The sequence below is a fragment of the Crocodylus siamensis genome, chromosome 1 (assembly GCF_052110815.1).
Source record: "Crocodylus siamensis isolate JL-2025a chromosome 1, ASM5211081v1, whole genome shotgun sequence".
NCBI classification, from domain to species: Eukaryota; Metazoa; Chordata; order Crocodylia; family Crocodylidae; genus Crocodylus; species Crocodylus siamensis.
Window position 1 is genome coordinate 223,069,099 of NC_143395.1, and position 26,344 is coordinate 223,095,442.

Genomic DNA, 26,344 nt, shown 5'->3' on the forward strand with positions numbered 1-26,344 from the left:
AGCTCGTGCAGGGATCCTCCCCCACCCCGGGACTGGGGTAGTGGGTCCCTGCATGAACTGATCTGACCTGGCCCCAGGTGGCAGCACCTGGTTCCTGCAAGCCGACAGACAGATCGGGGGCCTGCCAGCACCCCCAGGAGGGCTGCAGGAGCTGTGCTAAACTCCTCTCAGGGGTGTGTGCCCCCTGATCTGCCTGCTGGGTGACAGGAGCCAGGTGCTGCAGCCTGGGGCCAGCAACAGCGCCAGTCTTGCCAGCACTGGGTGCGGGCTGTGCCCAGCTCTGGTCTCTCATCTAGCAGGCAGATCGAGGGCCTGCATCCCCAGAAGGATTCTGGCACAGCCCCCGCAGCTCTCCCGGGGGTGCAGGCAAGCCCCTTATCTGTCTGTCAGCTGACAGGAGCCAGGTGCTATTGCCTGGGACCGGCAGCAGCAGCGATCTTCCTGGTACCGGTCCCAGGCAGCAACACCTGGCTTCTCTCATCTGGCAGGCAGATTGGGGGTCTGCACCCCCAGAAGGACACCAGCACAGCCCCCGCAGCCCTCCTAGGGGTGTAGGTGAGTCCCTGATCTGCCTGCCGGATGAGAGGAGCTGGGTGCTGCCGCCTGGGACCAGTACTGAAGCCAGTAAGCCTGACTTTGAAACTCAAAATGTTTCAGTTTAGTTCCTCAAAATGTTCCCTTGTTTAGTTTTGAAGGCTTTTGTTTCACTTCAAGCTCAAAACTGCAAAATTGAAATGCATCGGAACAGCTTCGAAATGCCGGGCAGAATTTCGCACAGCCCTAATACCTTGAGTCCATGCACTGAAATATTTTTTTAGAGCTCGTCAATGTAAGAATATCATTGTGAAGTTTATTGCACTCAGCTTTGCACTAACTCTTCCGACACACTATGAGTATCTTTGTGGCCTTTAACACGTGGATAAATGGCATGAAGTGAGTCCAGACACAGTTTTGTCGTAAAAGGTTTTACAGGTTTTTGTGAGAAGCAAGTTGAACCATCAAAACTGGCTCCAAATAATTGTTTTCTCAATTCAAAATAAACAGCTATAAAAGCCACAATATTAGCATAGTAGTGTTACCCAAGTTGTATGTTTATTTTCAAGACTCCGTCCCTCCAATGAAATGAATAATATTCTGAGTTGAAGTAAAAGAAAAGCAAACAGATGTCAACCCCAAATTTATTTGCAGTTAACATGAGGTATTACAACACACGAGACTAAATTTGACAAATCCTAAGATGCAAAATACCAAAAGAGAAGGGAAGAAGAAACTTCATAAGGAACCGCAGGAGAGAAAAAACAATTCTCTTTTTTCCTGAAAGGTATAAACAACACATTTAAAAAAAAATCTCACTACAACATTTTTATCCAACAACCAGATATTCAAGATGTGTTAAAATATTCCTTGATACCAAATATTTTAGTATTAAATAGTTACATTTTTTAAAATAAAGAATGCATGTATCAGTTCTATTTAAGTGAGATGCAGACAACAAAGAAATATATTTAGAGTCTATGACAACAGATAAGAAACACTACAAATGACAAAACAGTATGTAGACCCTGAAATACAGTACATAATTTAATAAATTCACCAGGTTTTTCTGAAGTCAGTGTCACTGTTCTGATCCCTAGAGTCTATATTCATTCTGTACCATAAAAAAGTAAGCCATTATATATTATACTGAATTTGTAAGGATAGGTAAACGTGTCAAAAAGTCAGCTTCCATTCTTAGTGTCACAGGGGCCTAAAGTAGAGAGCTAATAGTCCTAAAACATCGCTAGAAGGTGATTGAGTACAGAATCCAGTTTCCTATTCTCCAAAATTATGGATTACACCTTCAGTTCTACAACAGAGATAACATACTGTATTCAATTTTCAAATCTGTATGGCTTGTCTACTGTTTATTAAACAAGTCAGTTTGTTCCACCAAATTTGCTCAGTAAATATTGCTGGCTAGGACAGGTACTGACAGACAGACAACTCCTCTAGAGGACTAAATTTTCATTGCTCTTCTATGCCCTCTAGTGATAAGTAGTTTGAGAGATAAAGTATAAGAGATGCAAGGAGGGCTCTAGATCCTTTCCATGAAGAATTTTTAGATTTTGAAAATCTGCCTTTTCAAAATCAGAGCAGAAACTGAAGACTTGGATATCCACTAGAACAGAAAAATCTGAAAAAAAAATCTGTTTGGGTTGTAGAAACTATTTCATTTTTATATTGGCTTCTTAAATTTTATACAAAATAATGTCAAAATGAAAACTCGTTTCAAAGGAGCAAAATAATAATGTTTCATTCCAAAAAAAAAAGTCTGAACACTGATATTTCACCATTACTAAAATGAAATTAAAGCAAAACCTTCCCAACTGTGCAAAGCTTGGTTATCAAGTCATTCATGTATTCCAACAGCATATGGTTCCACTGAGGCTTCGCTGACTTTGTCTATTCATAACTTTCTTGTCATCAGCCAAGTCCTTCAAACAACTACTCGTTGTTGCACAGAAGGCAACTTCTACTGGAGAAAGCTGTGACACGAGAAGAAGAAAGTAGGAATAATAATGTAAGTGCTTAGAAGTTCTACCAAAATTTATTTTGCCAGTAAATTGGGCTGCACAAGTGGTCCTCTAATTTTTAACACTTCCTGTTTTGTCTGTCAGGCTCCAGAACGATAGTTCTACTTCTTTCTCTGTTTCCTGATTTGGAATAGAAAGTAGTTTCCTACTTTTTTCTCTTCAACAAAAAGAAATTTGGATCCTGTCTGACTTTTGATGAAATTTTAAGTTAGCTCTTAATTTTTTTCCAAGCTAGTTCAATCATCTATGCTTTGTGGCATAGCAATTGCCCTAGTTTCTGCCTTGATATTTTGTCTCTTCACACAATTTTTCAGTTGAGTTGGTCCAGTATAGAGTCAACTTGGGTATCTAAAAATAAATAAAGCATGTAGAACATATTTCAAGGTGACTCTCATCCAATCTAACACACACTTAACCCTCTTTTGCTGACTTGCATTTCCCATCACTCCCTCCATTCATCTACTTAAAACAAAAGTTTCCGTAATTTATTTTAACATGTGTGGCTGTTCCTACCTGCAACATGTACATAAAGAAAAAAAAAATCATTCAGAACATGAACACTTGATATAAGAATAAACAACAACTGAAGCTAGATCCAGAGCTAATGTGGGTGGAAGCTCCATTTCTATCATGGACTTAACCAAAAACCTGAATAAAAAGTGCTCCCCATAGATTTGCGCCTCAAGCCTAATTCTATTCTGAAACAAGCAAAAATGGCAGAAAAGTACTTAAAGTTCCTAGAACCACAATCTCAACAGGAACCAAAATTCAGTTTCAAGGAAGGGAAACAGCTAGAGAGAAATTCTGCTGCTAAACACCTAATAGTTTGCTGTTGGGTCCCAGGGGTTGGGGGACCCAGCTGGAATTTGGACTGGCTGCGAGTCTGCAGCCACTCTTTCTAGCCTCTCCTCTCCCCACTTCCAGCCCCAGCACTGTCTTCAGAATGGGAGGGGGGGGGGAAGGGAGGGAAGTTCCATCTGGGGTTTTTTCAGTCAGCTCTGCAGGGTGGGGTGGATGGACTGGAGCCCCCCCCAACACCTGGGACCCAACAGCTAATGTCTGTTGGGTCTGGGAATCATTGTAACTAATGGCACTTCCTGCAAAGCACCATGAGTTACTGTGGGGAGCTGTACTTCTGTGTGCACCCACAATTGTTGTCACCATCAACTTCAGAAATTAGAGGTGCACTGATATATCAGTACCATATAATATCGGCACCAATAAAAGGAAAATTAACATTACTGGCTATTGACTTCTTTTGGCCGCTGTAGCCAATAATGTCACTGATAAATACAATATGCCTTCTGGCCAAGGTCCCTGGATGCCACATGCATGCATACAGCCACAGCATGCATGTGGCCAGGAATGCAGCCAGGCAGTATGGAGAGCAGTGCCCTCCAGGTAAGTCATGCCTTTCCCTCCCCAACACTCCTTCCCATCAGGGTGCTGCTCTCCACACTGCCTGGCTGTGCTCCTGTAAATTGGTTATCGGCCAATATGGCTGGTGAATAATTGGCTATTGGTATCAGCCATAAAATCTTTATAGGTGCACGCCTATCAGAAATATTCAGATGTTTTCACCCTGATCTCTACTGCTGTAATTAAGTGCCTGAGATTTGGCATCTTAGTTGCCAATTGCCTTTGTTTATAGCTAAAGATGCTTATCTTCATGAGTAATACAAATTCTGAGTGATGTAGACCTGAGTAACTTAGGACAGAACTTCCCACGCTGCAGGCCATGGAAATCTGGTGGCCTGTCAAGAAGTGAATATTCCCATGGTGCTAACTTTCCTCCTGGTTTCTACTTCCTAGCTTGCATTAAGAAGGACATACACTTCCCTAACGTTTCCCCTCACTTATGTACCTATCCCTTTTGTGTCAGGCATGTTCTTTCAACATCAGTGAGAAGGCAGATGGTCTGGATATTAGCCATGCCAGGCAAGAGGGTCTCTCCCCTAATGAGGTTCTGAGTTAATAGGTATTGCCCACTAATTTGGTCTTGATAGATAACGTATTCCTGTCTACAAAGAAGTAGTACTACACATTCTTCAAAAGCTGCATCTAAATATTACACTTAAAAGATGTTAATAACGTTCCATACAATCTTTTATGAGCAGGTCTTAAAAAAAAAAATCAAATTTAAGTATTTGTGCCACAGCTTCTCCATTTCTTGTAATCAACCCTAAACACTGTGGTTCATGGCACAGAGACTAACTAACAAAAGCAAGCATGCACTGGGACCCTTCAACAGCTTCCTCTCTGAATTCAATGACCATCCAAACATTGGTACTGTGGCTGCAGTTTGCAAAACAGTTCCCTTGTCGCTACCAAGTTCATTTTTAGGTCTTCTTTAAGTGCAAACTTTCGTCCATGGGGAAGATACAGCTCTGTGGCAGAATCTATACAGAAATAAAAAAACCTCCCTGCCCCATCCTACAGCATAGGCCACAGGAATACTAGCTTGCCTTATACTTCTCTGATACCATACTTTAACCTACTTTTAAGAAAACAGTACTTACAAAGTCTGAGATGTCAGTCAAAGATTGCCTTCGGCTATGTCCATACAGCAGCTGGAGATGTGGGAGCACGCACTGAAACTGATAGTAACAAGTGCTTCAGCATGGGCTAAAATCTCAACTACCTACCTACCTCAAAAACTAGTTCACGCTGAATCTTGTACTATTCTAGTCTTTTCCACTATTGTTACTCAAACTAGTTTGGGTATATCTGTAAACTGCTGCCGTAACGCCTTTTACTGCACTAACCATCAGCTGGAAACCACTTTGATACCGATTCTTTCATTATGGCAAAGAGCAGGTGAAAATCAATGATGTTTTTCATCACCATGAATCTAAGTTAATTCCCATTTTAATTTTTCTTCAGCTAGTTGTCACAATACTCACACATTCAGTAACTCTTTGTCCTGTATTTCAACAAGCAGCAGTCTATAGGACATGCATAAAATTTCTTGAAAACATGAAGAGGGGAAAGGAAACCCAGAACTCTGGGCTCCTCTCAGACAAATGCATTACAGGGGTCAAAACAGCTCCATTTCTCTGCCAACTGTATAAACATTAGCTGTCTAAACTTGATAAGTATTTTTGAGGTAGATGCACATAGTTCAAGAAGATAAGAGATTAAGGACCAAATACATATACTGAGATATATACATGTACCTGTAAATCAGGTAGAAAACTTTGGTAGAAAAACTATACAAATATTTTCTTCATTCTCACTTATTTGCATTTGTACTTCCTGAGGTTTACTTTGAGTTCTGAGCTCAAAGAACATCTACAACTAGATGAGAGCTCTCAATTAGATGCATGCTTAGACCCCATAGCTTTCTCCAATTCTGGGATTTTATCTTGATGCACAAGATAAATTGTGTTAGTTGCAAAACACACACAAACACACACAGAACATGCAGTTGAAAACATTATTTCATACCATTTTGCAAAGATCAAAAGATACTAAATATTTTTCTGCACATTTTTTTTATTTTGATGGATATGATGTGTTAATTCTTTCCCTGACTTAAAAACTAAAAAGTTGCTTGTTTAATGTTTTGAAAACTGCTTTAAAATTCTATTAGTCTTCCCTATTTTTGTTTTCCTTGCCTCATGGGAAAATGGGGGATGGAGGGAAAAGGGAAAGACAGAAGCAGAGTCAGATTTTCAGTTTTCCTTAGAACAGGTTTGGCGGGAAAAAAAATTCAAAGAGCTCTAATTAAAACCAGGCCACAGCCAGATAAATCAGATTAGACGTGGGCCACAGTTCACATAGCAGACTTGCAAGCCTTGAAATGAACCTTATGAAAGTTTTGAGTTTATACCCCAAAAGCAGATCCACACGTCATTTAGCATTAAGTATTGAAACACCATCACAGAAGAGGCAGCATGAAAAGCCACAGCTGTGTCTGGAGAAGGTAAGGAATCCAGAGGTTCAGAGAAAGCTCAGAAATGTTTTAAGGACACAAAAATAGATGGAACATGATCAGCAGGGATCCTAGTTTTCTATTTGCCGTAAAAGAAGCTACCTCTGCCACAGTTTTTGCCTCTTGCCCAATCAACAGTACACCTCCTCTCACCACCCCCTTCCCCCCCACCTCCCCTCCAGGCTGATTGGCCAAGAGGCAAAAACTGTGGTAAAAATAAAAAGACAGCAGAAATGGCACCACTTCCAGGGGGATGGCATTGCACTTTTGGTAGGTCACAGAAAAACACAGAGTTTTGTGGGGGTTTTTAATGGAGATTTTCTTGCTTTTTTTCCTTGTGCAAAACTAGGATCCCTGATGATCAGATACTCAACAAAATGTCAGTTTTTAGCTATTTCCAATATAACTTAAGATGAAGGGGTGAGAGGAAAAACAAATCAAAACCTTAATTAGAGTGGGAGGAAGATTCACATGAATGAAAGGGTCTGGGTTTTGTACTGCTGTTTGCTACCTTACATCTCAAAATGAATAACACCCAACTGACATACTAACATGCTTATATTTTGTGCACAGCTTACCTCCCCACCCACCCCTAGTACCTTCCAAGAAAACCTCAACAGGAAACAATCTTCAAAGCACAAAAGTGCATCTGCAGCCTGCTCTCATGGATTTATTACACGTCCCTAAAAATAAAGACAAGCCAAAAGAAAAACCTTGAAGTCAAAAGACCCTGAGATTCTGAAGTTCAGATCCAAACTTTGCACCTGAGTCCAACTTTATTTAAAATATTGTACAAAGAATAAAAGCTTGTCTCTATGGGGACACTGTTCCTTTAAAGAAAATCAGAGGTAGCTTCCAGTGTAATAAGGAAACAGAGACTTTCAGATGAAACTAGCAAAGCTCTGACTGATGCAGCCAGGAGGAGATGGATGCCTTTTTGGCTAGCCTGCCAGAATTGCTGCATAGGGAATCAGTAACAATGCTTCATTTGAGCCCTGGATTCAGTAACATGAAGGATGCATGCACAAACAGCAAGCCATCACTGGGGAGATGATGCCAATAATTGGTTACATCTGCTTGAGAGTCCAGCCTCCTGTTGGCAGGCAAACAACCTCCTGTCACAGAGCAGATGTGTCAAATGCATAGCCACAAACAGCCACGCAGCAGTGCTCGGTACTTAGTGTTCAAGTCAAACTGTCACAGCAACAGAAGAACAGACCCCAATGTATATAGTCTTAACTGCACTTCTTTTGAAACCATGACTTTGTTCCAGATAAATACATAAATAAATAAAACTACTGCGTTTTGCACAGCTGGAAGACTCCGAATCCTCATAAGAAGAACAGGATTAAATTTAGAGTGCGAGACAGAGCTATTAGGATTTAGTCACAGCTCTGTCCCCTTCTAACAGAAGATTGTTTAATGCAATCACCGTAGCAGCAAAGTCGACCAGTTCCACGAAGTCTGATGTAATTATGTTAACGCCCATAACACCAGGTTTCTGTGTCTTTACCCAATTCAAAATCATAGGCAGGTTCCTAAAAGAAAAATAAAAACAACATCACTTTTAAAAGCCTCAGTTTAAAAGCACTTTGCTTTTTTCTGTTTGATAGCTTACCTACAAGCAGCAGTGATATTTTAAGTTTCTGTTGCTCCATTTATTCCCCACATTGCTAACCAAATATGTATTGTACTCTAACAACACCAACTGCCTATGGGAGAAAAATGGCAGCTGTACAATTAAATCATGGGTGAAAATATTGGCTAAAATCACTGACTCAAACAACTGTCCATAAAAACCTACGGGCTTTAAAACGATTTCACCGAGTATATGGAATCTCAGATTTTAAAAGTCCCACCATAGTTTGTCAGGCTGTTTGTTTTCTTTTGCTGATGTATTAATGAAATGAAGGCTTAACTCTTATGCTGCAATTTAAGACACTGTTGGGAGTGTCTACACATAGCCCTACGGTGATGTAGTGATGTGCTACATCACCATATGGTGTACTACAGCAACGTAGTGATCACCAGTCTACATGTGATCAGCAGCTACACTGCCATAGTGGCATGCTTCCCCAGCATGCTGCTATGGCAATGTAGCAGCATAATCTAACTACGCACGGTGCAGTACAGGCTGTTACTACGCCACGCTTTAGTATTTCCAAAACTGAAGAATTTTGTAAATTGTTCTTTTCAAGCCCCTGTAATGTGGGCTTGCAGAAGTTCTTATGCTTCTTTAAAACTCCTAGGTTTCAGCTGGAGCCAGATCTAGAAGTGACTAAATGTATCAGTATTCATTTATATTAGTCACTTAGTATGCCTGTTGCTTTACAAGAAGACAGAACAAGCTATTTCACCTCTTGGAATCAGCTAACCAAGGAATGTACTGCACATGCACACCATCCCTTCAAGGAAGTTACCAGTAAACAAAAAGGAGAGGCTGAGGGTAAAGGAGTCATTATTTCCAAGAGGAGTTGCTCATTTTTTAATCATTTGTTTGTATTAGTTTCAGATGTTTCTTCTCTATCAGTTGGAACTTAAACAGCTTAATATTCATATTCAGACTGTCCCCACTCAATTGTAGTGACAGTGTTTATACACACAAGCAATCAGACCCTAAATATTTAGCCTCTTTTAAATGGTGTATACCATATCATGCTTAATGGTATATTTCATAAATGGTGTATACCATATCATGTTTAAACTAGAATCACTCATCGACTTATCCGGTTTTCTCCAAACAACTTTTCAGGTAAACAAATTATGGTTGTGTATTATCAGTGTTGAAACAAAATAAAATCACAGTAATACTGTGAAAATAATTTACTGATATTTGTTAATTACTTAGATAAGAAAGGTTATGTGAAAGCTTTAACACATTAGAATGATACTGTTATACATACAAAACAACTGCCATGAATCTATAAATACAAGACTTTCTATTGCAGGGTTGTTGGTTGTAGCCATGTTGATCTAAGGACAGGCAGACAAGGTTCTCTGGGTAGATGTGATATCATTTATTAAGCCAACTAAATAGTTGGAAAAAGTTATTTGCAAGTGTTTGAGCAAAAACACCCCCTCAGGCACTGGGAGAGTCTGCAGAGTCTCCGGATGCCTGAGGAAGGCTGCTTGTGCCCGAAAGCTTGTGAAGACCTTTTCCCAACTATTTAGTTGGTCTAATAAATGATATCACATCCAGTCAGAGAACCTTGCCAGACTTTCTACTGAGCATTCTGAATAAAACACAAATTTAGGCTTGCATAACTTATTACCTTAACACAAAAGCCCTTTACAGCAGGCATTTTGGCACCATCTAGTGCTCAATGTACATAAAACAAAACAGTACACTTTAGAGGGTAAAGGCAACTCAACATCTGATGTTACCACTAATATCACATCACTTGGCTTTAAATGTAATTCTTTCTTTTGCAAGACTAAATACTGTGGAAAAGCAAATGCCTTGGAACTTCACTGCTCACTGAAAAACTGAGTACATTCTAGATTCCCATTTTTTAAATGTTCTTAAAACCCTTCTAAAAAAAATATTAAGAAAAAAAGTGTAGTGTTTTGTCATTGTTTTTACAGAATGCTGTATAAACTACTAGAAGAACGATATCTCTCTGCAAGGAACTGTAAGTCTCTTTCAAGGTAGTAACAGCTACAGTTACAGTTCAAGGTAGTAACAGCTACAGTTACAGTTCCTTGCAGAGTGGTAAAGTTCTTGAAAATTTGCTCTGAACGTCAAAGGCCACAGAACTAATAATTGCTAACACATGACAGTCTCAGTGTCTGGTATTCAGTTCAGTAAGCGATGTGCTCATTTGGACAACTGATGTTACAGTAGCAGCTGAAGCAGGAGTAACAGCACAACAGAACAAAAGAACCCCTCTTGATGAACCACTGAAAGGAATGGGATGGATAGTATTAAAAAGTAAAAGGGGGAACCAAATCCCAGTATGAAATGTTACTTCTCTCTGATCAGGAACACAGGCTACGAAACACAACAGAAATATATAAGCCTGATCCAGGGAAATAATGGGCCCTGCACATGCCTTTAACAACACTAAAAGTTAAAAGGGCCCAAGACTTTTCAACATTGGACCCCTTCTTATTTCAGCTATTAAATTAATTATTCATATATAAACCCACTGGAAAATCCTTATTGTTCGTATCTCTTTTTGGTGGACAAGCAAATCCAGGTCTTATCCTGGTCTAGGTTGTGTGTGTATGGGTGCAAGTGTTACTCAAGTCACTGAGAGAGGTATACATACAACCTATGGCAGCTGTTAGCCCACAGAAAAGGATGATACTGGATTTTATTCCTATAAGCTTCTTTTGTTCCCCTTAACTTCATTTTTAAGTTCAACTGATTTAAGGCTGGCCAACAGTAAGTAGGAGCAGGTCTGACTTTTTTTTTTTCCTTGTAAAAATTAAGTTCAAAATTAGTTTATTCTTCTATATATTTGTTGGGACCTGAAAGTATCCACACATAACGCCAGCCATGATGCTTTACCCTAACTGCAAGGGGTGCAAGGCTCTGAGTTAAGTGAATGATCAGTTATTAGTAAAGCAATAATTTAAGCAAAGTCTTGGCAGCTACTTGCTTATTTATTGTAACTTCGGCATCAAGGAAGGACTTGAGAAGCCCAGGAACTGGGGAACAAAGATAAACACTTACCTGTGAACTAGTGTATTTTTTAGGCCACGGATTAGATGCCGGGCAATGGTTTTGACTCTAGGAGTGAGAATAGCTTGAGAAACATGGAAAGTTCCATACTGAGACCGCTCCCCAAGGGTAGTCTCTAAAAACTGTAAAAGTTTGTGCACATTTGTTGTGTTGGCCCATGGGGCTGGCATCTTGTTTCCTGGCCACAGAAAGGAATAATCCTGATACAGAGGGTAATGGTAGAATATAAGAACCTACAGCAATTGAGAGAAAAAAAGGACAATTTTATTTACAGAATAATACATTTCATCTTTCAGAATTTTAATTTATCAGAATCTCTCAGTTTATAGAGGAAGAATTAACACTTCATTGTACCCACATGGGCATAAATTTTGGAGTGCAAGTGCATGCATGGTAAATATTAGTGGCTGGGGGACTCATGATAAATATTAGTTCATTGTAGTGTTGGCATAAACTAAAAGGAAGTAATCTTCATTACATGCTACACTGAGTTAAAAGAGTCACTAGAGTAAAAAAAAAAAAGAGTATAGTTTACAGTAGAACATTGAACTCACATTTAAAACTTTTTAGTTCCAAATGTTGTTTTCATTTCACTCCTAATATTTAACAGACAGAATTCCTGATACCTCTTATGTAAGGAAAACAATGATGGCACATGTGAAGCTATGCAACTCATAACAAGTTAACTGATTGTAACACGAGGTTGCATATTGGTATCAAGCAGACATTTAGGATATCTATAGAGCGTCAAAAGCCCCAGGCTGAATTGATTCAAGTTTTGTAGGTTTCTCAAAACTGTATACATCGAACCGATAAGCAAGTGAAATCACGTTCACTTTTGAAACCAGAAAGGCAGCCAGATCCTTGCAGTGGCCCATGCCAGTAGTTGGGTAGAGGGGATGCAACAGAGCCTGCCTCCCAGCCTGCTGGCTGCTGCTGAAGGCACCCAAGTGCAGCAGAGTAAGGCTTGTCCTTGATCGGTTGGCCAGCTCATGCCCCTCAGACACTTGGGGTCTTCCCCCAGGAGGGGAAGAGTCCCTTCAGCCAGGGTGGGTCTGGTTGGATCCACCAACTTCAAAGGGGGTTCCCAACCCCCGACAGGATCGCTGGTGTAGAGACGGGATTCCGCCCGCCCCCCCCCCCATTACCAGATTTAATATTAGATTTTTGGGTGGAAAGGAGGAACCCACCCCTCCCCGCTAGCCCAGCACTAGATCCCCAGCTTGGTGCTGCCCAGTGTTGCGGGGAGGGGAGAAGGAGCCTGTAGTGGGAGCTTGATGCTAACCACCCAAAGCCAGGCTGGACTCCTTCAGCCTTGCACGGTCCTCAGCCTCCAGGCCAGCTGAGGAGTGGAGGGTTCCCTTCCAACCAGCCGGAAGAGTGATAGTGCTCCAGCGAGGGAACAGAGGGGTGGAGCAGTCCCTACTCTGCTGGAACAGACAACACAGCCCAGGGCTGCAAAGCATCCTGGGATGCTGGGGGAACTGAATTAACCTGAACCAGGAGAGGATCTGGGACAGAAGTTCCATAAACTGATTTGACCTAAATCAGTTAAGTCTGATACTCCATCCAACCAGGTTTATCTTTAACCAGTTTCAGCCATTTTAGAAGGAGTTTAAGTACACTGAGCTTCTGCTCTGCTACAAGTTTAAATTTGTTTCTAATCACTTAAACCAGTTTATGTGCAACTTCTATCCCTAGCCTTAATAGGTGAAATGCCAAAGCCCACATCACTGTGTTAGCTAGCTAAAATCTTAGGTTCCTGATTCTAAGAGCTTTATTTCAAAGGTCATATTAAGGAACAGCATAGGAAGGCCCAGCAAACATCCAGGAAGAGTATGAGTTACTAAATTCAGATCCAGGGTGAAATATATTAATACTGGACCTTGTTCATCCCATCTGGGACTTCTTAGCCTGATTTGTGCTGTCTCTAGAACTGAACATGCAAGATTTTTAAGAAAATGCATTTGTAGGGTTGGGGGTTCAACTCTAGCAAATATGGATATTAAGTGTTTAACCCTAGTGTTTTTTTGGGCAAGATCATGAGATCTATGGAGACTCACCTGGAGTTACAGCAGTTAAATGTTTCTTGTTAACTCCTTTGACAAGCGGTTATTTGCCGCTCTCAGGTAGGGCCCAGGATTTTAGGCAACACAAATAAATAGTAATCATCATGCTCAGAACCAACCTCAGACTCATCTAGATTTTAAATATCCCTCACCTGCTGTTTCAACTCCCACAAATATTGCAAGGTCACTTTTTCTACAGGTTGCACTGGGCAAAGTTTTGATCCAAATGCTTTCTGTATCCTGCTGATCAGGTACAGGTGGTGACTGTCATCCATGGCATAGAAATGATTGAAATCCAGGAAAATGACTTCTCGGGGGTGTTGCATGAGGAAGCTGTTAATCTCCATCAGCCCATCCAAAACTCTGATGCCAAACAAGCCATGTATGAAGTAGATCTCTTTCTCCACTTCTCCTGGCTTGGAAGATACACGCAGATCAAAGTAGCGGATTCCACTTTCCAGCTGCTCCTTGAAAGTCAGGTTTTGAGTAACTGACCACTTCTTCATTAGCTTTTTAACCAAAGAAATTTTAGCTAAACGTTTAACTGCTGTTGCTTGGTCTGGTCCCACTGGAGATTTCTCATCAACCCAGTAGCTGAAAGAATCATGTGACCCTGGAAATAAAAAGCCAAGGTGAGTTAATGCTGTAACTTTGAAATTATTTTTAAACATCCTTTAAGGAAAAGGGGTTCATTCAAGATACTAAATTGGGACACTGGAGATTTGGCCCCAAATCTTGACCCTAGCACACAGCTTCCTTGTGTTTCCTTTGTTTCTAGAAGAGAATGGAGAGGGAGAATTGTAACAAATAAGAACAAGAGTTCCTTTGTCTTATGTAAGCAAGTCTGGGAGCTCTTCAGAATTAAAATAGCTTAACCATGTGCCTGCACAATTGCTAGCATTATGCAGATGCTACCACAGTACAAGTGATGAATATCAACATTATGGAGTACTGTTTACTCCATTTGCCTCTTGCAGTTTCACAGGCAATCAAGCAATACTTAAGCTATTCACCACAGCTCTCCTACCACCTGCAAGCACAGGAGTTTAAAATTTGGGGGTCTTCCTTTTTGGTGCAAGAAGCAATGATTGACCAAGATTTTCCATTTTATTTCTAGCCTTAATATATCATAGCTCTCTAGAGTTGTAAGTATTCCCATCCTGCTCTGGTGAAATAACTGGCTGCCTAAGGTACCAAAGCTCTTGGTGTATCCACAGGTAAGGGCTGAATGAGACTTCTCTTAGGGTGCAGCTACACATTGCCCTATGGTGATGTTGTTACAGCACTGTGCTTTAGGACTTCCAAAAGGAAGTACTAAAGCATGGAGCAGTACCCACACATACTGCACTGTACGGTCACTTTTAGCAGCTAGTTCATTGTAGTGGCATGCTAAAATGGGGGAGTGCACTAGTAGCTGCTGGTCACACGTAGACACCCATGGAAGCTATGTTGCCATAGTGCACTGATACAGCAAAATAGCATCAGATGTAGATGCACCCTCAATGTATTAATGTGCTTCAGCCTTGGGCTTGAGAAATCATTTCCAAACATGGAATGATCACTCAATCTGCCATCTTCTGCACTCCTTGGCCTCTCTGCTGAAATTGCTAACCAGTTAGTACCAAAGGTGCTAATTTTTGGGGATGGAAGCCCAGCTTCATCTAGGAAAAGAGGCTATTGCCTCTCTGATCAATGGTGCACTCTCTCCCCAAAATGATATTTTTCAGTTTCTCTGCTAGGCCTGAACTCAACCCTTTTCTCCTGGTCCAGGATCGACCAGAGCAGGAACTGAAAGAGCAGTACACACGTGCAGCTGATTCTGCAGTTGGTCGAACTGCAGGCAAATTGTTTTGGCCAATAGGAGAGCCTAACAGCAAGGCTAGCTCCTTTAGGCCTTGTTATCTGCTTTTTTGCTGCCTGCACTCCCTGCCTCTGGAGAACAACTTCTTCTCCAGCCATGACATGATCTAATTCTTTGGCATATTATCTCAACTATCGGCTTGCCTCCCCTCTCATCTATTCAAATCTATTAATTTCCTCTGCCTTTTCCCTGAACATGCACACAGTACCACCCTATCAGATTCCTGCTTCTCTACCCCTGTACTTGAACTAATTCAGATTTTATTTTAGGACTGCTCATGTGACTGTAGCTGTGTTTAATGGGCACCTGAACAGTCAATGGGACCTGTTAGGTGCCTGCTCATTTGAAGACTAACCCTTTTTCTGGAGGGCAAAATCAGCCTATAAATCAGATTATGATCTCAAATGGGATTACCCTGTTAGGATTTTTAAACTGCCAAAGAAGCAAAGATTGTTAATAAATCAAACATCAGTTGCAGCATTCCAAAATATGCCAACTATAATCAGATTCACCACCCATTCCCTACTTCTTTGTTTAATCCATTCCTTTTCAATAGCCGTGTTCGGGCTTTGCCAACAAATAAGGAAAACAATATCCTAATGTGTCCTTCGTTTCTGAAATTCGTGCGGCTCTTACATCGGTTTTTTTTTTTTTTGGAAATAAAGAGCTTTAAGAACAACATGGAAATATGAAAACTGTTGGAAAGAGATGCTTTAGCTGGTTGTAACAGAAGAATACAATAAGAAATAGCTGTCCGTTATGGAAACAGCATTTCTTTTGTACAGTGTAACAACTATAATAGTTTTCTTTCCAAACATGCAACCCTGAATATAAACCATTCTTCTTGCAAGGGATCATACAACCAATAACTAACAAAAGAAACCAGAAGTTACTTTAATTGCTGGCTGTAAATCATATGGACATCTGAGAGCTTTTAAGCTTTCTTTTGTAGTATAATAAGCTTATTTCTGACAAACATTCTATAATGAGTATAGATACAAGTTCGCAAAAGCTTTTTTCCCCCTCTCTCTTGTGTGCACTTAAATTTCACAGAAGAGCAGTGTTTATCTGTGTTAGTCTGACATCAGAGAGAAGATAGGAAAGCTCATGCCTCTCTGACCTAAGCAACAACCTGCTTTGTTAGATGCTATGAATGGACTCTCCGTTGGACTGCAAAGCGAGAGAATTTTTTTTTCAAAGTTTGCAAACGTGGAAAAGGCATCAATCCAGGCCTAAATGAATGAGGCCATGCTTTGCATTTGACAGATTAAGTTCCTGCTTACGAAAGCGCTCTGAATCAATCAATCAATCAATCAGTCTCATGTATAATAGTCACATTTAGATTTACCTAACTAAAATTAAGTTAAGTGAAATGCCTGAATTGTACAGACATTCAGGGGGGTTAAGTAAGGCAAAAATGCCAACTAACTTAAACGAGGAACAAGTTAGCCCAATCCAACACCTGTACACATTCAGATCACAGACCCAGAGCTGGGAAAGCCCAGTCACTTGCCCCAGCCCCAGCCCTAACACTGAGCTCTTCCTAGCTTCTCCCCCCACAACCCTGAGAAGGCCATTTGTTAGCTCCCTGACACCTCCCTTCAGACCCTACTAGCTCCCCCACCTCAATCCCATCCCACCCACTCCAAGGATATTTCTGTATGTATTTCAGGGGTAGAGGGGGTGCTTTAATTAGAGCGGCTCCGGAGCCGCTCTAATTAAAAGGCCCACAGAGTTTCATATACCAGTGTCCCTGTGCTTCAAAGTGGCAATGAGGGCCCTTTAACTAAAGTTCATTCAATGAGCTTTAGTTAAAGCATCCCTGCTGCCATTTTGAAGTTTGGGGATACTGATACACAACACCTTGAAGTGCTTGGAGCATGCTAATTAGCATGCTCAAGCAGACTTGAGTCTGCTGCAACATGTTGTAATATAGCACAATGGAGCAGCCTCCCTGCATGTCTACAGGCACCCCAAGTTACTTGCTCCTATTTCCCCACACAGCTCCCAGAACAGGCAAACGCCTGTATACTCAGATCCTGGTCTACATTCACACAGCTTAAAGTGACCCTTGTGAACACAGACTGTATGTACACATCCTAAGGTGCCACTGCACCCTACATTTTATCTGACAGCAGAAAAGGATAACCTAAAATAAACTGAAACTACTGGTTTTTCATTTGCTCTTTTTTTTTCTGTTGATCAATGCAGGAGTTATGTTGACATAGTCCATTAGAAAAAAGCCCTAAAACTTGTGTTAATGTGGTCTCGCCACTTAGAGACACATTTTCTCCGTCACATTTAATAGAAAGTCTCTCTCAGTCAGCAGGTCTAAGTGTTAAGTCTGCAACCATCAGTGATATTATCTTCTGTTCATGGCATCAGAACAGGAGATCGCATCAGGCATCACATACGTCCACACTGTGAAAGCAGCTAAGAGATGAGATGTAGGGTGTGGTGTAGGGCAGGGTCTGGTAGCCAGTCCCCTGAAAGTGGCGCATCCCAGCGTGGTGAGATCTTGCAGGTTGCGTCATCTTGTGAGGCCGCAAGATTTAAACTTTTAAAGGCCCAAGTGAAGTAAAAAGTCCAGTTAGGCCTAGCTCTCAGGCAGAGATGCATGGGTGCAAGCCCATCTTGCTCCTGAGAACAGAAGACCCTGGTGGACCCTGACCTTAACCCCCAGCACAGAGCCAGGAGGTAAGTGGGGCCCAAAGCGGGAGGGCACTAGTCAGGAGTAGGAGGCAGCTGAGAGGAGCTGAGGAAGGTCACGCCCTCCTCCCCCCAGCTCTCACTTAGCCCAGCCCCCAAGCAAGCCGTGCAACCAGAGCCGTGCCAACAGGCATGCTCTGGGCCCCGGCATGTGAGTTAGTGTGGGAGTTCGCGCACAAGGGGCACAAAGCTCTAGGCAGTGAGCCTGAAGAGAAGGGTCGGCACAGCAGTTGCTCAGACTACGACTTGTGCAATGGTGGTGATGCACCAAACACCGAAGATCCCCTTGCACCACTGAGGCCTCCACCCACACAGAACCCATGGTTCTGGCCTCCACTCAGATGGGGCTCCTGGTTCTCAGCTCTAAGGGCTGCCTGGAATGATCGCAGGCACCTGGGATCAGGAGCAATGACACCGCCTCTTGTGGTTTGCTCTGCATTGGAGTCTCTGGAGTGACAGATAGGGGTGCTCCATGCAGCAGTGCAGAGGCTGCCTGCCATCGGGGATGGCAAAGAGAAGATCAACTCTTACTGCCAGACTCTTCACCAGAAGAATGAAGAGGGGAGCGCAAGTATGGCTTGCAGGACAAGGGTGGACAAGAGAAGCTCCTGTGAAGTCCAGCTAGGGAACGCTTGGACGAAGGTTGTCTCCAGCCCGAAGGCACGCTGTGCCAGGTCATCACCTGCCTGGATCTTCACAACAGGTATGAACTCCTCATAACACCTGGAGAGCCAGCTGAGCTGCCAGCCCCAGCACTCAAAGAAGAAAGGCAACTTGCAACCAACCCAAGGAAGAAATGCAGAGTGATCATTGTGGGTGACTCCCTCTTGAGGGAGACAGAAGGAAGGATCTGCTGCTCCAGCCCCTTGGCCCATAAGGTCTGCTGCTCCCAGGGGCCCACATCCTAGATGTAGCTGAGAGGATCCTGAAACTAGTCTGGTTTTCCAACCACTACCCCATGTTCCTCATCCATGTGGGCACAAATGACATGGCTCAGAGCAATCCCAGCTGAGTTATGAGCAACTGTAGGGCTCTAGGGGCAGGACTCAAGGGGATGGGTCACAGGCAGTTTTTTTTCCTCAATTCTCCCAGTTATGGGTCACAAGCACAAGAAGGAGAGACAAATTGATGAGGTGAACAGAAGACTGTGGTGCTGGAGCCATCGCGAAGGCTTTGGTTTCTTCAACCACAGTCCGCACTTCCAAGGCATCGTCTGTTTGGGAAGGGACATCTTTCACTTCTCTCCAACAGGGAAAAAGCTCTTCCTCGGCCAGAATGGCTGACCTACTCAAGAGGGCTTTAGACTAAGTTCTCTGAGGAATGGGCAGACAATCACCAGTGCAAGCCCACCATGCATCAATTGCAGAATCAACAGGTCTTGCAGCACAAGGGATTTCACTCCTACCCCATCCCAAGGATATGACTCTTTTAGAGTGCTAGCAAGCCTAGGACCTCTGATGCCAGGCTTATTTGCCTGTACACAAATATCAGGAGCCTGGGGAGCAAACAGGAGGAGCTGGCCCTTCTGCTACACAAAAAAAATCAATACAATCTCACAGGAATAACGGAGACCTGGTGGGATTCCACCTACAGCTGGACCACAGGTATAGATGGCTATACTTTGTACAAGAGGGATCATGTTGCTAGAAAGGGCAGTGGTATAGCTCTCTATGTGAAGGAGCAGTACACTTCCCTATGAATGGAGTATGGCACCAAACAAGAGTGACTTGAGACCCTCTGGGATAGATTACAGGGGGAACACGGTAAAGGTGATATGACAGTAGGAGTCTAATACAGACCTCCTAACCAAGAAGAAGATCTTGACCTCTCATTCACTAGAGAACTGGCAGAGGCTGTATGCTCTCAGTACATGGTTGTCATGCGTGACTTCAACTACCCTGACATGTCATGGGAGGAACATTCTGTCAAATTTGATTGGTTGCGTAGCTTTTACTTACACTGACAAACTCTACTGTCTCAAGAAGTTTACGGGCCAACAAGAAGTAAGGCATTCCTAGATCTGGCCAAAGGGGATGATCTAGTGAGCGGCCTGAGAATCAAAGGGAAGCTGGGAGACAGTGATCATGAGTTGATCACTTTCTCTATCCATCACAAAGCTCGCAAACCAGTCAGCAATGCAGAAATCCTTGATTTTAGGAAAGCTGAATTTCATAAGTTCAGGAGGCTGGCTGCCGAGACCCTGAGAAACTAGGACCTGATGGAGAGGGGAGTCCACAATTGCTCCTTAAGGATGCAATCCTCCAAGCACAAGGGAAATCCATCACAGCTCATAGGAAAGGAAGCAACATGGCTGGGTGACCCCTGTGGCTCAAAAGGGGACTTATGGAACTTCTGTACCTGAAAAGAAGACTATATGGAATGGAAGTCAGGTAATATCACCAAGGAAGAGAATTCAGCACTGGCCCACAACTGTAGGAAGCAAACTAGGAAAGCTAAGGCTGTAACCAAACTCAAACTGGCTACAGAAATCAAGGAGAATAAGGAGTCCTTCTTCAAATACATAGGCAATCGGAAGAAAAACAAAGGAAACACTGGACCCTTGCTCAACCATACCGGATAGCCGACAACTGACACCCAGGAAAAAGCTAATCTCCTTAGTGATTACTTTGCGTTGGTCTTCCAACAGCCGAAGGGGATCATCCTGCCTAACAAAATGCAGGATTGCTTGGGTACAGGCAAACCCATGCCCATCATTGGCAAAGATTGCATGAAGGAACACCTTGAAGGCTAGATGTTCACAGATCAGCTGGCCTGGATGGAATGCACCCAAGAGTGCTAAAGGAATAGTCTGACATCATAGTGCAACCAATGGTGAGGATATTAGAGAACTCATGGCATTCAGGAGAGGTTCCTGAAGATTGGACGAGAGTCAATGTGGTACCTATCTTCAAGAAAGGGAGGAAGGAAGATCCAGGGAACTACAGGCCAATCAGTTTGACCTCAACCCTGGTAAGGTATTGGAAAAAAATAGTCAAAGAACAGGCTAACGGAATGCAACATTCTGAGAGATGGCCAACATGGCTTTGTGGCTGGTAGGTCCTGCCTGACCAACCTTATTTTCTTCTATGACCAGGTGACGCATCATCTAGACAAATGAGAAGAGGTTGACATCATCTATTTCATAGATTTCATAGACATTAGGGCTGGAAGGGACCTCGGGAGATCATCGAGTCCAGCCCCCTGCCCAAAGGGCAGGAAGTCAGCTGGGGTCATAGGATCCCAGCAAGATAAGCATCCAATTTACTCTTGAAGGTGTTCAATGTAGGTGCTTGAACCACCTCCGCCGGCAGACTGTTCCAGACCTTGGAGGCTCGGACAGTAAAGAAATTCTTCCTTATGTCCAGCCTGAAATGGTCTTGCAGGAGTTTGTGACCGTTTGACCTCGTCATCCCTTGGGGCGCTCTGGTGAACAGACGTTCCCCCAGATCCTGGTGGTCACCCCTGATAAACTTATAGGTGGCCATCAGATCACCCCGAGCCTGTGCTTTTCCAGGCTAAAGAGTCCCGTGGCTCTCAGCCTGTCATCGTAAGATCTGTTTTCCTGACCTCTGATCATGCACGTGGCTCTCCTCTGGACTCTCTCAAGCTTCTCCACATCCTTTTTGAATTGTGGAGCCCAAAACTGGACGCAGTACTCCAGCTGCGGCCTCACCAAGGCCGAGTACAAGGGGAGAATGACGTCCCGGGATTTGCTCGAGAAGCATCTATGGATGCACGCCAGCATTTTGGTCGCTTTACTAGCCGCAGCATCGCATTGCAGGCTCATGTTCATCTTGTGGTCAATGATGACCCCCAAGTCTTTTTCTTCTGTAGTGCTAACCAACGTAGCACTGCCGAGCCTATAAGGGTGCTGCAGGTTTTTCCTCCCAAGGTGGAGAACCTTGCATTTTTCGGTGTTAAACACCATGAGGTTCTCGTCTGCCCATTTGCTGAGCTTGTCCAGGTCAGCCTGGATCACCCGCCTATCTTCTGGCGTGGATGCTTTGCCCCAAAGTTTGGTGTCATTGGCGAACTTGGCCAGTCCACTCCTGACTCCAATGTCCACATCGTTAATGAAGATGTTGAACAGTATGGGTCCCAGGACAGAGCCTTGAGGGACCCCACTGGTTACAGGGCACCATGATGAGTGACTGCCATCAATCACAACCCTCTGGGTCCGACCACGAAGCCAATTTCCCAGCCAGCAGATAGTGGTGGAGCCAAGGCCACAACTGGGCAGTTTGGCCAAGAGGTGATCATGGGATACCAGATCAAAAGCTTTTTTGAAGTCAAGATATATGACATCAATCTCTTCTCCCTTGTCCAGGTGATAGGTCACCTGGTCATAGAAGGAAATGAGATTGGTCAAACAAGACCTACCCGCAACAAACCCATGCTGGCTGTCCCTTAGAATGTTAGCCTGGGCCAGTCCCTCAAGGATGGCCTCCTTAATAAACTTTTCTAAGATCTTCCCCAGGATAGAAGTCAGGCTAATGGGCCTGTAGTTAGCCGGATCCTCTCTCCTCCCTTTCTTGAAGATCGGCACCACATTGGCCTTCTTCCAGTCTTCGGGCACTACACCAGAGCGCCAGGAGTTTTCAAAGATCCGTGCCAGGGGCTGGGCTATGACGCTCGCCAGCTCCTTGAGTACCCTGGGGTGCAGGTTGTCAGGGCCAGCTGACGTGAAGGTATCCAGCTTCTCAAGGTGTTCCTTCACGAGGTCAGCATTGATGGAGGGTAGGGGATCCCCCTCACCCAGATTTCCCTGTCCCATAGCAGGCATGGGCATCCCGTGTGACTGATGAAAGACTGACGCAAAGTACCTATTTAATAGGTTGACTTTTTCCTGGGCGTCAGTTGTCAGTTGCCCCATCTGGTTTAGCAGGGGTCCAACATTGCCCTTGCTTTTCCTCCGGCTCCCCACATATCTGAAAAAGGACTTTTTGTTGTCCTTGATGCTTGAAGCTAGTTGGAGTTCAGTTGCAGCCTTGGCTTTCCTGGTTTGCTCCCTGCAGGACCGGACCAGCGCAGAGTAATCCTCCTTGGAGGTGAATCCCATCCTCCATCCTTTGTAGGCTTTCCTTTTTAGCCACAGTAGGTCCGCTAGGTCTCTGGAGAGCCAGGGGGGCTGCTGTGCCTTCTTGCTGCCTTTCCTCCGTGTTGGAATAGATTTAGCTTGTGCAGTGAGGATCGCTTCCTTGAGAAGCAACCACTGTTCTTGAACTCCCATCTCCCTGGGGTCATGGTCCCTGAGGGCCTGACCGACTAGCCTCTTGAGCTTGTCAAAGTCGGCTTTTCTGAAGTCAAGGACTTCTGTGTGTTGCTGACTGACTTGCCAGCTTTAAACTTTGAACTTTGAACTTCAGAAAAGCCTTTGACTTGGTCATCCATGATGTGCTCATAATAAAACTGGGGAACTGCAGACTCAACAACTTCATGGTCTGATGGCTGGGGAACTGGCTCTGTGTTTGGACTCTGAATGATAGTCAATGGAACCATGTCAACATGTCGCATGGTGACCAGTGGCATCCCCCAGGGCTCCATACTTGGACCAGTAGCTTTTTAATTTATTTATAAACAATCTGGATGAAGGTATCAGAAGTGGACTAGCTAAATTTGCTGATGACACCAAATTATGGGGAAGTGCAGTCACACTAGAGGATAGGCTGGCTATTCAGGCTGACCTGGACAGGCTCGCAAGGTGGGCAGATTAAATAAAACCTGATGGCATTCAACATGGAGAAATGCAGAGTGCTCAATCCTCAGGAGAAAAAACGCACATCGTATTTATAGCCTCGGCAGTCCTACACTCACTAGCACCACAACCAAAAGAGACTTGGGGGTCATGATTAACTACAAGAAAAGCATGGGCCACCAATGCGATGCCACAGCTAGCAAAGGAAACAAAACCCTGGCTTGCATCTCAAGCAAGACCCAGGATGTCATTCTCCTGCTTTACTCATCCCTAGTGAGGCCGCAGCTGGAGTACTGCATCCAGTTCTGGGCTCCTCACTTTAGAAAGGATGCAGAGAAGCTTGAGAGAGTCCAGAAGAGAACCATGCACATGATTACAGGACAAGAGAACAGGCCTTATGAAGAGAGGCTGAGAGGCATGGGACTCTTCAGCCTGGAGAAGCATAGGCTCAGGGGGGATTTGGTAGCTGCCCATAAGTATCTAAGGGGTGTGCATCAGGAGCTGGGAGAACATCTGTTCACCAGGGCACCCCAAAGGAAGACAAGGTCTAACGGTCACAAACTCCAGGAAGATCTTTTTAGGCTAGACATAAGAAAAAGGTTCTTTACTGTCTGCGTCCCCAGAGCCTAGAATAGATTCCCTCAGAAGTGGTGCAAGCACCTACTCTGGACACTTTCAAGAAACACTTGGATGCCTATCTTGCTGAGATCATCTGACCCCAGCTGACTTCCTGCCCCTCGGGCAAAGGGCTGGACCTGATAATCTTGCAAGGTCCCTTCGAGCCCTAATGTCTATGAAATCTATGAAAACACCATTTTACACCACACAGGAATCATGTAAGAGGGAAACATGTTCTCCTTCCCAGGATGTTGAAATAAGGGGAAGGAGAATAAAGTCATATTTTCTCAATTTCCAGAAAATAAAACTATTTTGGCTTGATGCTCCTGTACAGTGAAAAGTTATTTTCTCAGATGTACATGTGCTACTTCAAATAAGCCACATGATTGCTGCAGCAGGCACTGTGGTAGGGAATTTCCTTTTCATAAGAGAAGCCTTTCAATCCAACCATCTTAAGTTCTTTGAGCAATTTATTAAAAAAATTCAAAGAAACTGGACAAATACTCCATGCATTTCATAACAAATTACCACAAAAATAGGTACAATAGTAAGGAACATCCACAGGATTATAAATATTTTGCTTTGAGTTTTAAACACCTTGTATAAGACTCATGAAGCATCCTGAAGAACAGGAAATATCTATTAATACTGAGAAAGTTTTCACAGAAAGCAGATGTTAAGATGTACAATTATTATTGGAGTTTTAGGCACCATTTAAACCCAATAGATTCTATTCCAGTTAGAGAGGATTGTTAGCCAGACACATGAACCAACTACAACCCATCCTTGTTTGGTGGCAGGATAAAAATCTAGACCAGAATTCAGCTGTTGTTAAGATGTATTAATATCTGCATTTTATGCCCTAAATAGCATGGTCCATGCTCTTTCCTCATGTCAGCCACTGACTTGCTGGGTAGTCTTTCTGATGTCACTGCTGTGCCCACGTTCTATCTAGACCAGATCATCTCCTTCCTGGGAATGCTGAGAATGCCCATTACTTCATCTTTGTAAACACTTTGACACTGCAGCTGAGCCACACATGTAATTATATCGACAATGAAGTCATCAATAAAATTACCTGCCTCTGAATTTACACATCTCAGAGTAGTATCCCCATTTTATAAATAGAAAAACAGAGGTAGAGAGAGGTTAAATGTCTTACTCAAAACTCACAGAAGTGAAGAGAACAGAAGCAGTCCTCCCATGCCCACACGCGAGCCCACTTCACTATACCAGACAGTATCCCTGTATATCACCACATAACAACGTACCGATTGTTAGGCTGCTTTTAATCCTGCTATCAGCAACTATTTGTAACTTGGCAAGTTTTCGTACTGTTTATATTACACAGACATGTGGGGGCAACTCAAATGACTGGAATTACTCCATGAGAATTTAGTACATCTGGGATTTAGATGCATGCTACCTTCAGTGTTCTCTGCATTATCGAGAACAGGACTTTAATTGATTTCATTTCTTCTTCTTATGCTTTGGGATGATATATAGGGATACTATCTAAAGGTTATGGTTTAGGCTTAGGAATCAGGAATTCTGGGTCACATGCAAGGTTCCATACATGGTTTCCTGTATGACCTCAGGCCAATGATCAGCTAATCCCAGTCTGTTAGTAATTTATTTTATGTGGATGTTCTGAGCATTAGTGTACATGTAAAAGAACTTTATCTCTTCCAAGGTGATGTGAAAATGGGGCAGGAGAGGAGTCAATTACTTGAAATAAGTATATAATACTTCTTCCCTACACACAAGCATATTTCAGATCATCCACTGATTGCTCTAGTTTTTTTTAGGAGTAAGATATTGGGCTGTGGAAAGGAAAAGAAGTGGTGGCAGCCTCTTTGCTCAGGACTTTTAGAGCCAGGCCAGACTGAACCCATTAGACAGCACTGAAGGAAACAACATTGCTTTTCCAGGGAGACAGGCTAGATTACCTGAAGGATTTTTCAACACCGACATAAACCTGATTATGTAAAAATTGAAAAATGTCATGTAACCTTTCAGATGGGTAACAGGCTGTATTTACAGACTGTCCCAGCATGTTAACAACATGACAATGTCATCCATGGATAAAAGGTGCTGCACTCCAGGATACCTTGTCTGTAGCAATGTCAAACTTCTTTGAGCTAGATTTTCTTATTAGCTGAAGTAAACTTTTCATTTATAGAAATGACAACATCAGA

General features: G+C 43.1%; 1 protein-coding gene across 5 annotated transcripts in view; it reads right to left on the bottom strand.

The window, feature by feature from the left end:
- Positions 1-1,106: 1,106 nt before the first annotated feature.
- PLCXD2 (phosphatidylinositol specific phospholipase C X domain containing 2) overlaps positions 1,107-26,344 on the bottom strand; it is a 39,628-nt gene continuing 14,390 nt past the window's right edge. The window contains exons 2-6 of one of the 5 annotated variants that reach the window (XM_090057874.1): positions 13,416-13,876; positions 11,186-11,427; positions 7,940-8,045; positions 5,093-5,170; positions 1,107-2,525 (exon numbers count right to left, since the gene is read on the bottom strand). In XM_090057874.1, the coding sequence (XP_089914000.1) occupies positions 2,394-2,525; positions 5,093-5,170; positions 7,940-8,045; positions 11,186-11,427; positions 13,416-13,876 (1,019 nt within the window). In that variant the 3' untranslated portion in view covers positions 1,107-2,393. Of the gene's footprint in view, positions 8,046-11,185; positions 11,428-13,415; positions 13,877-26,344 lie in introns of all 5 variants that reach the window. The other 4 variants (XM_090057881.1, XM_090057892.1, XR_016443548.1 and 1 more) reach the window with 4 other exon arrangements.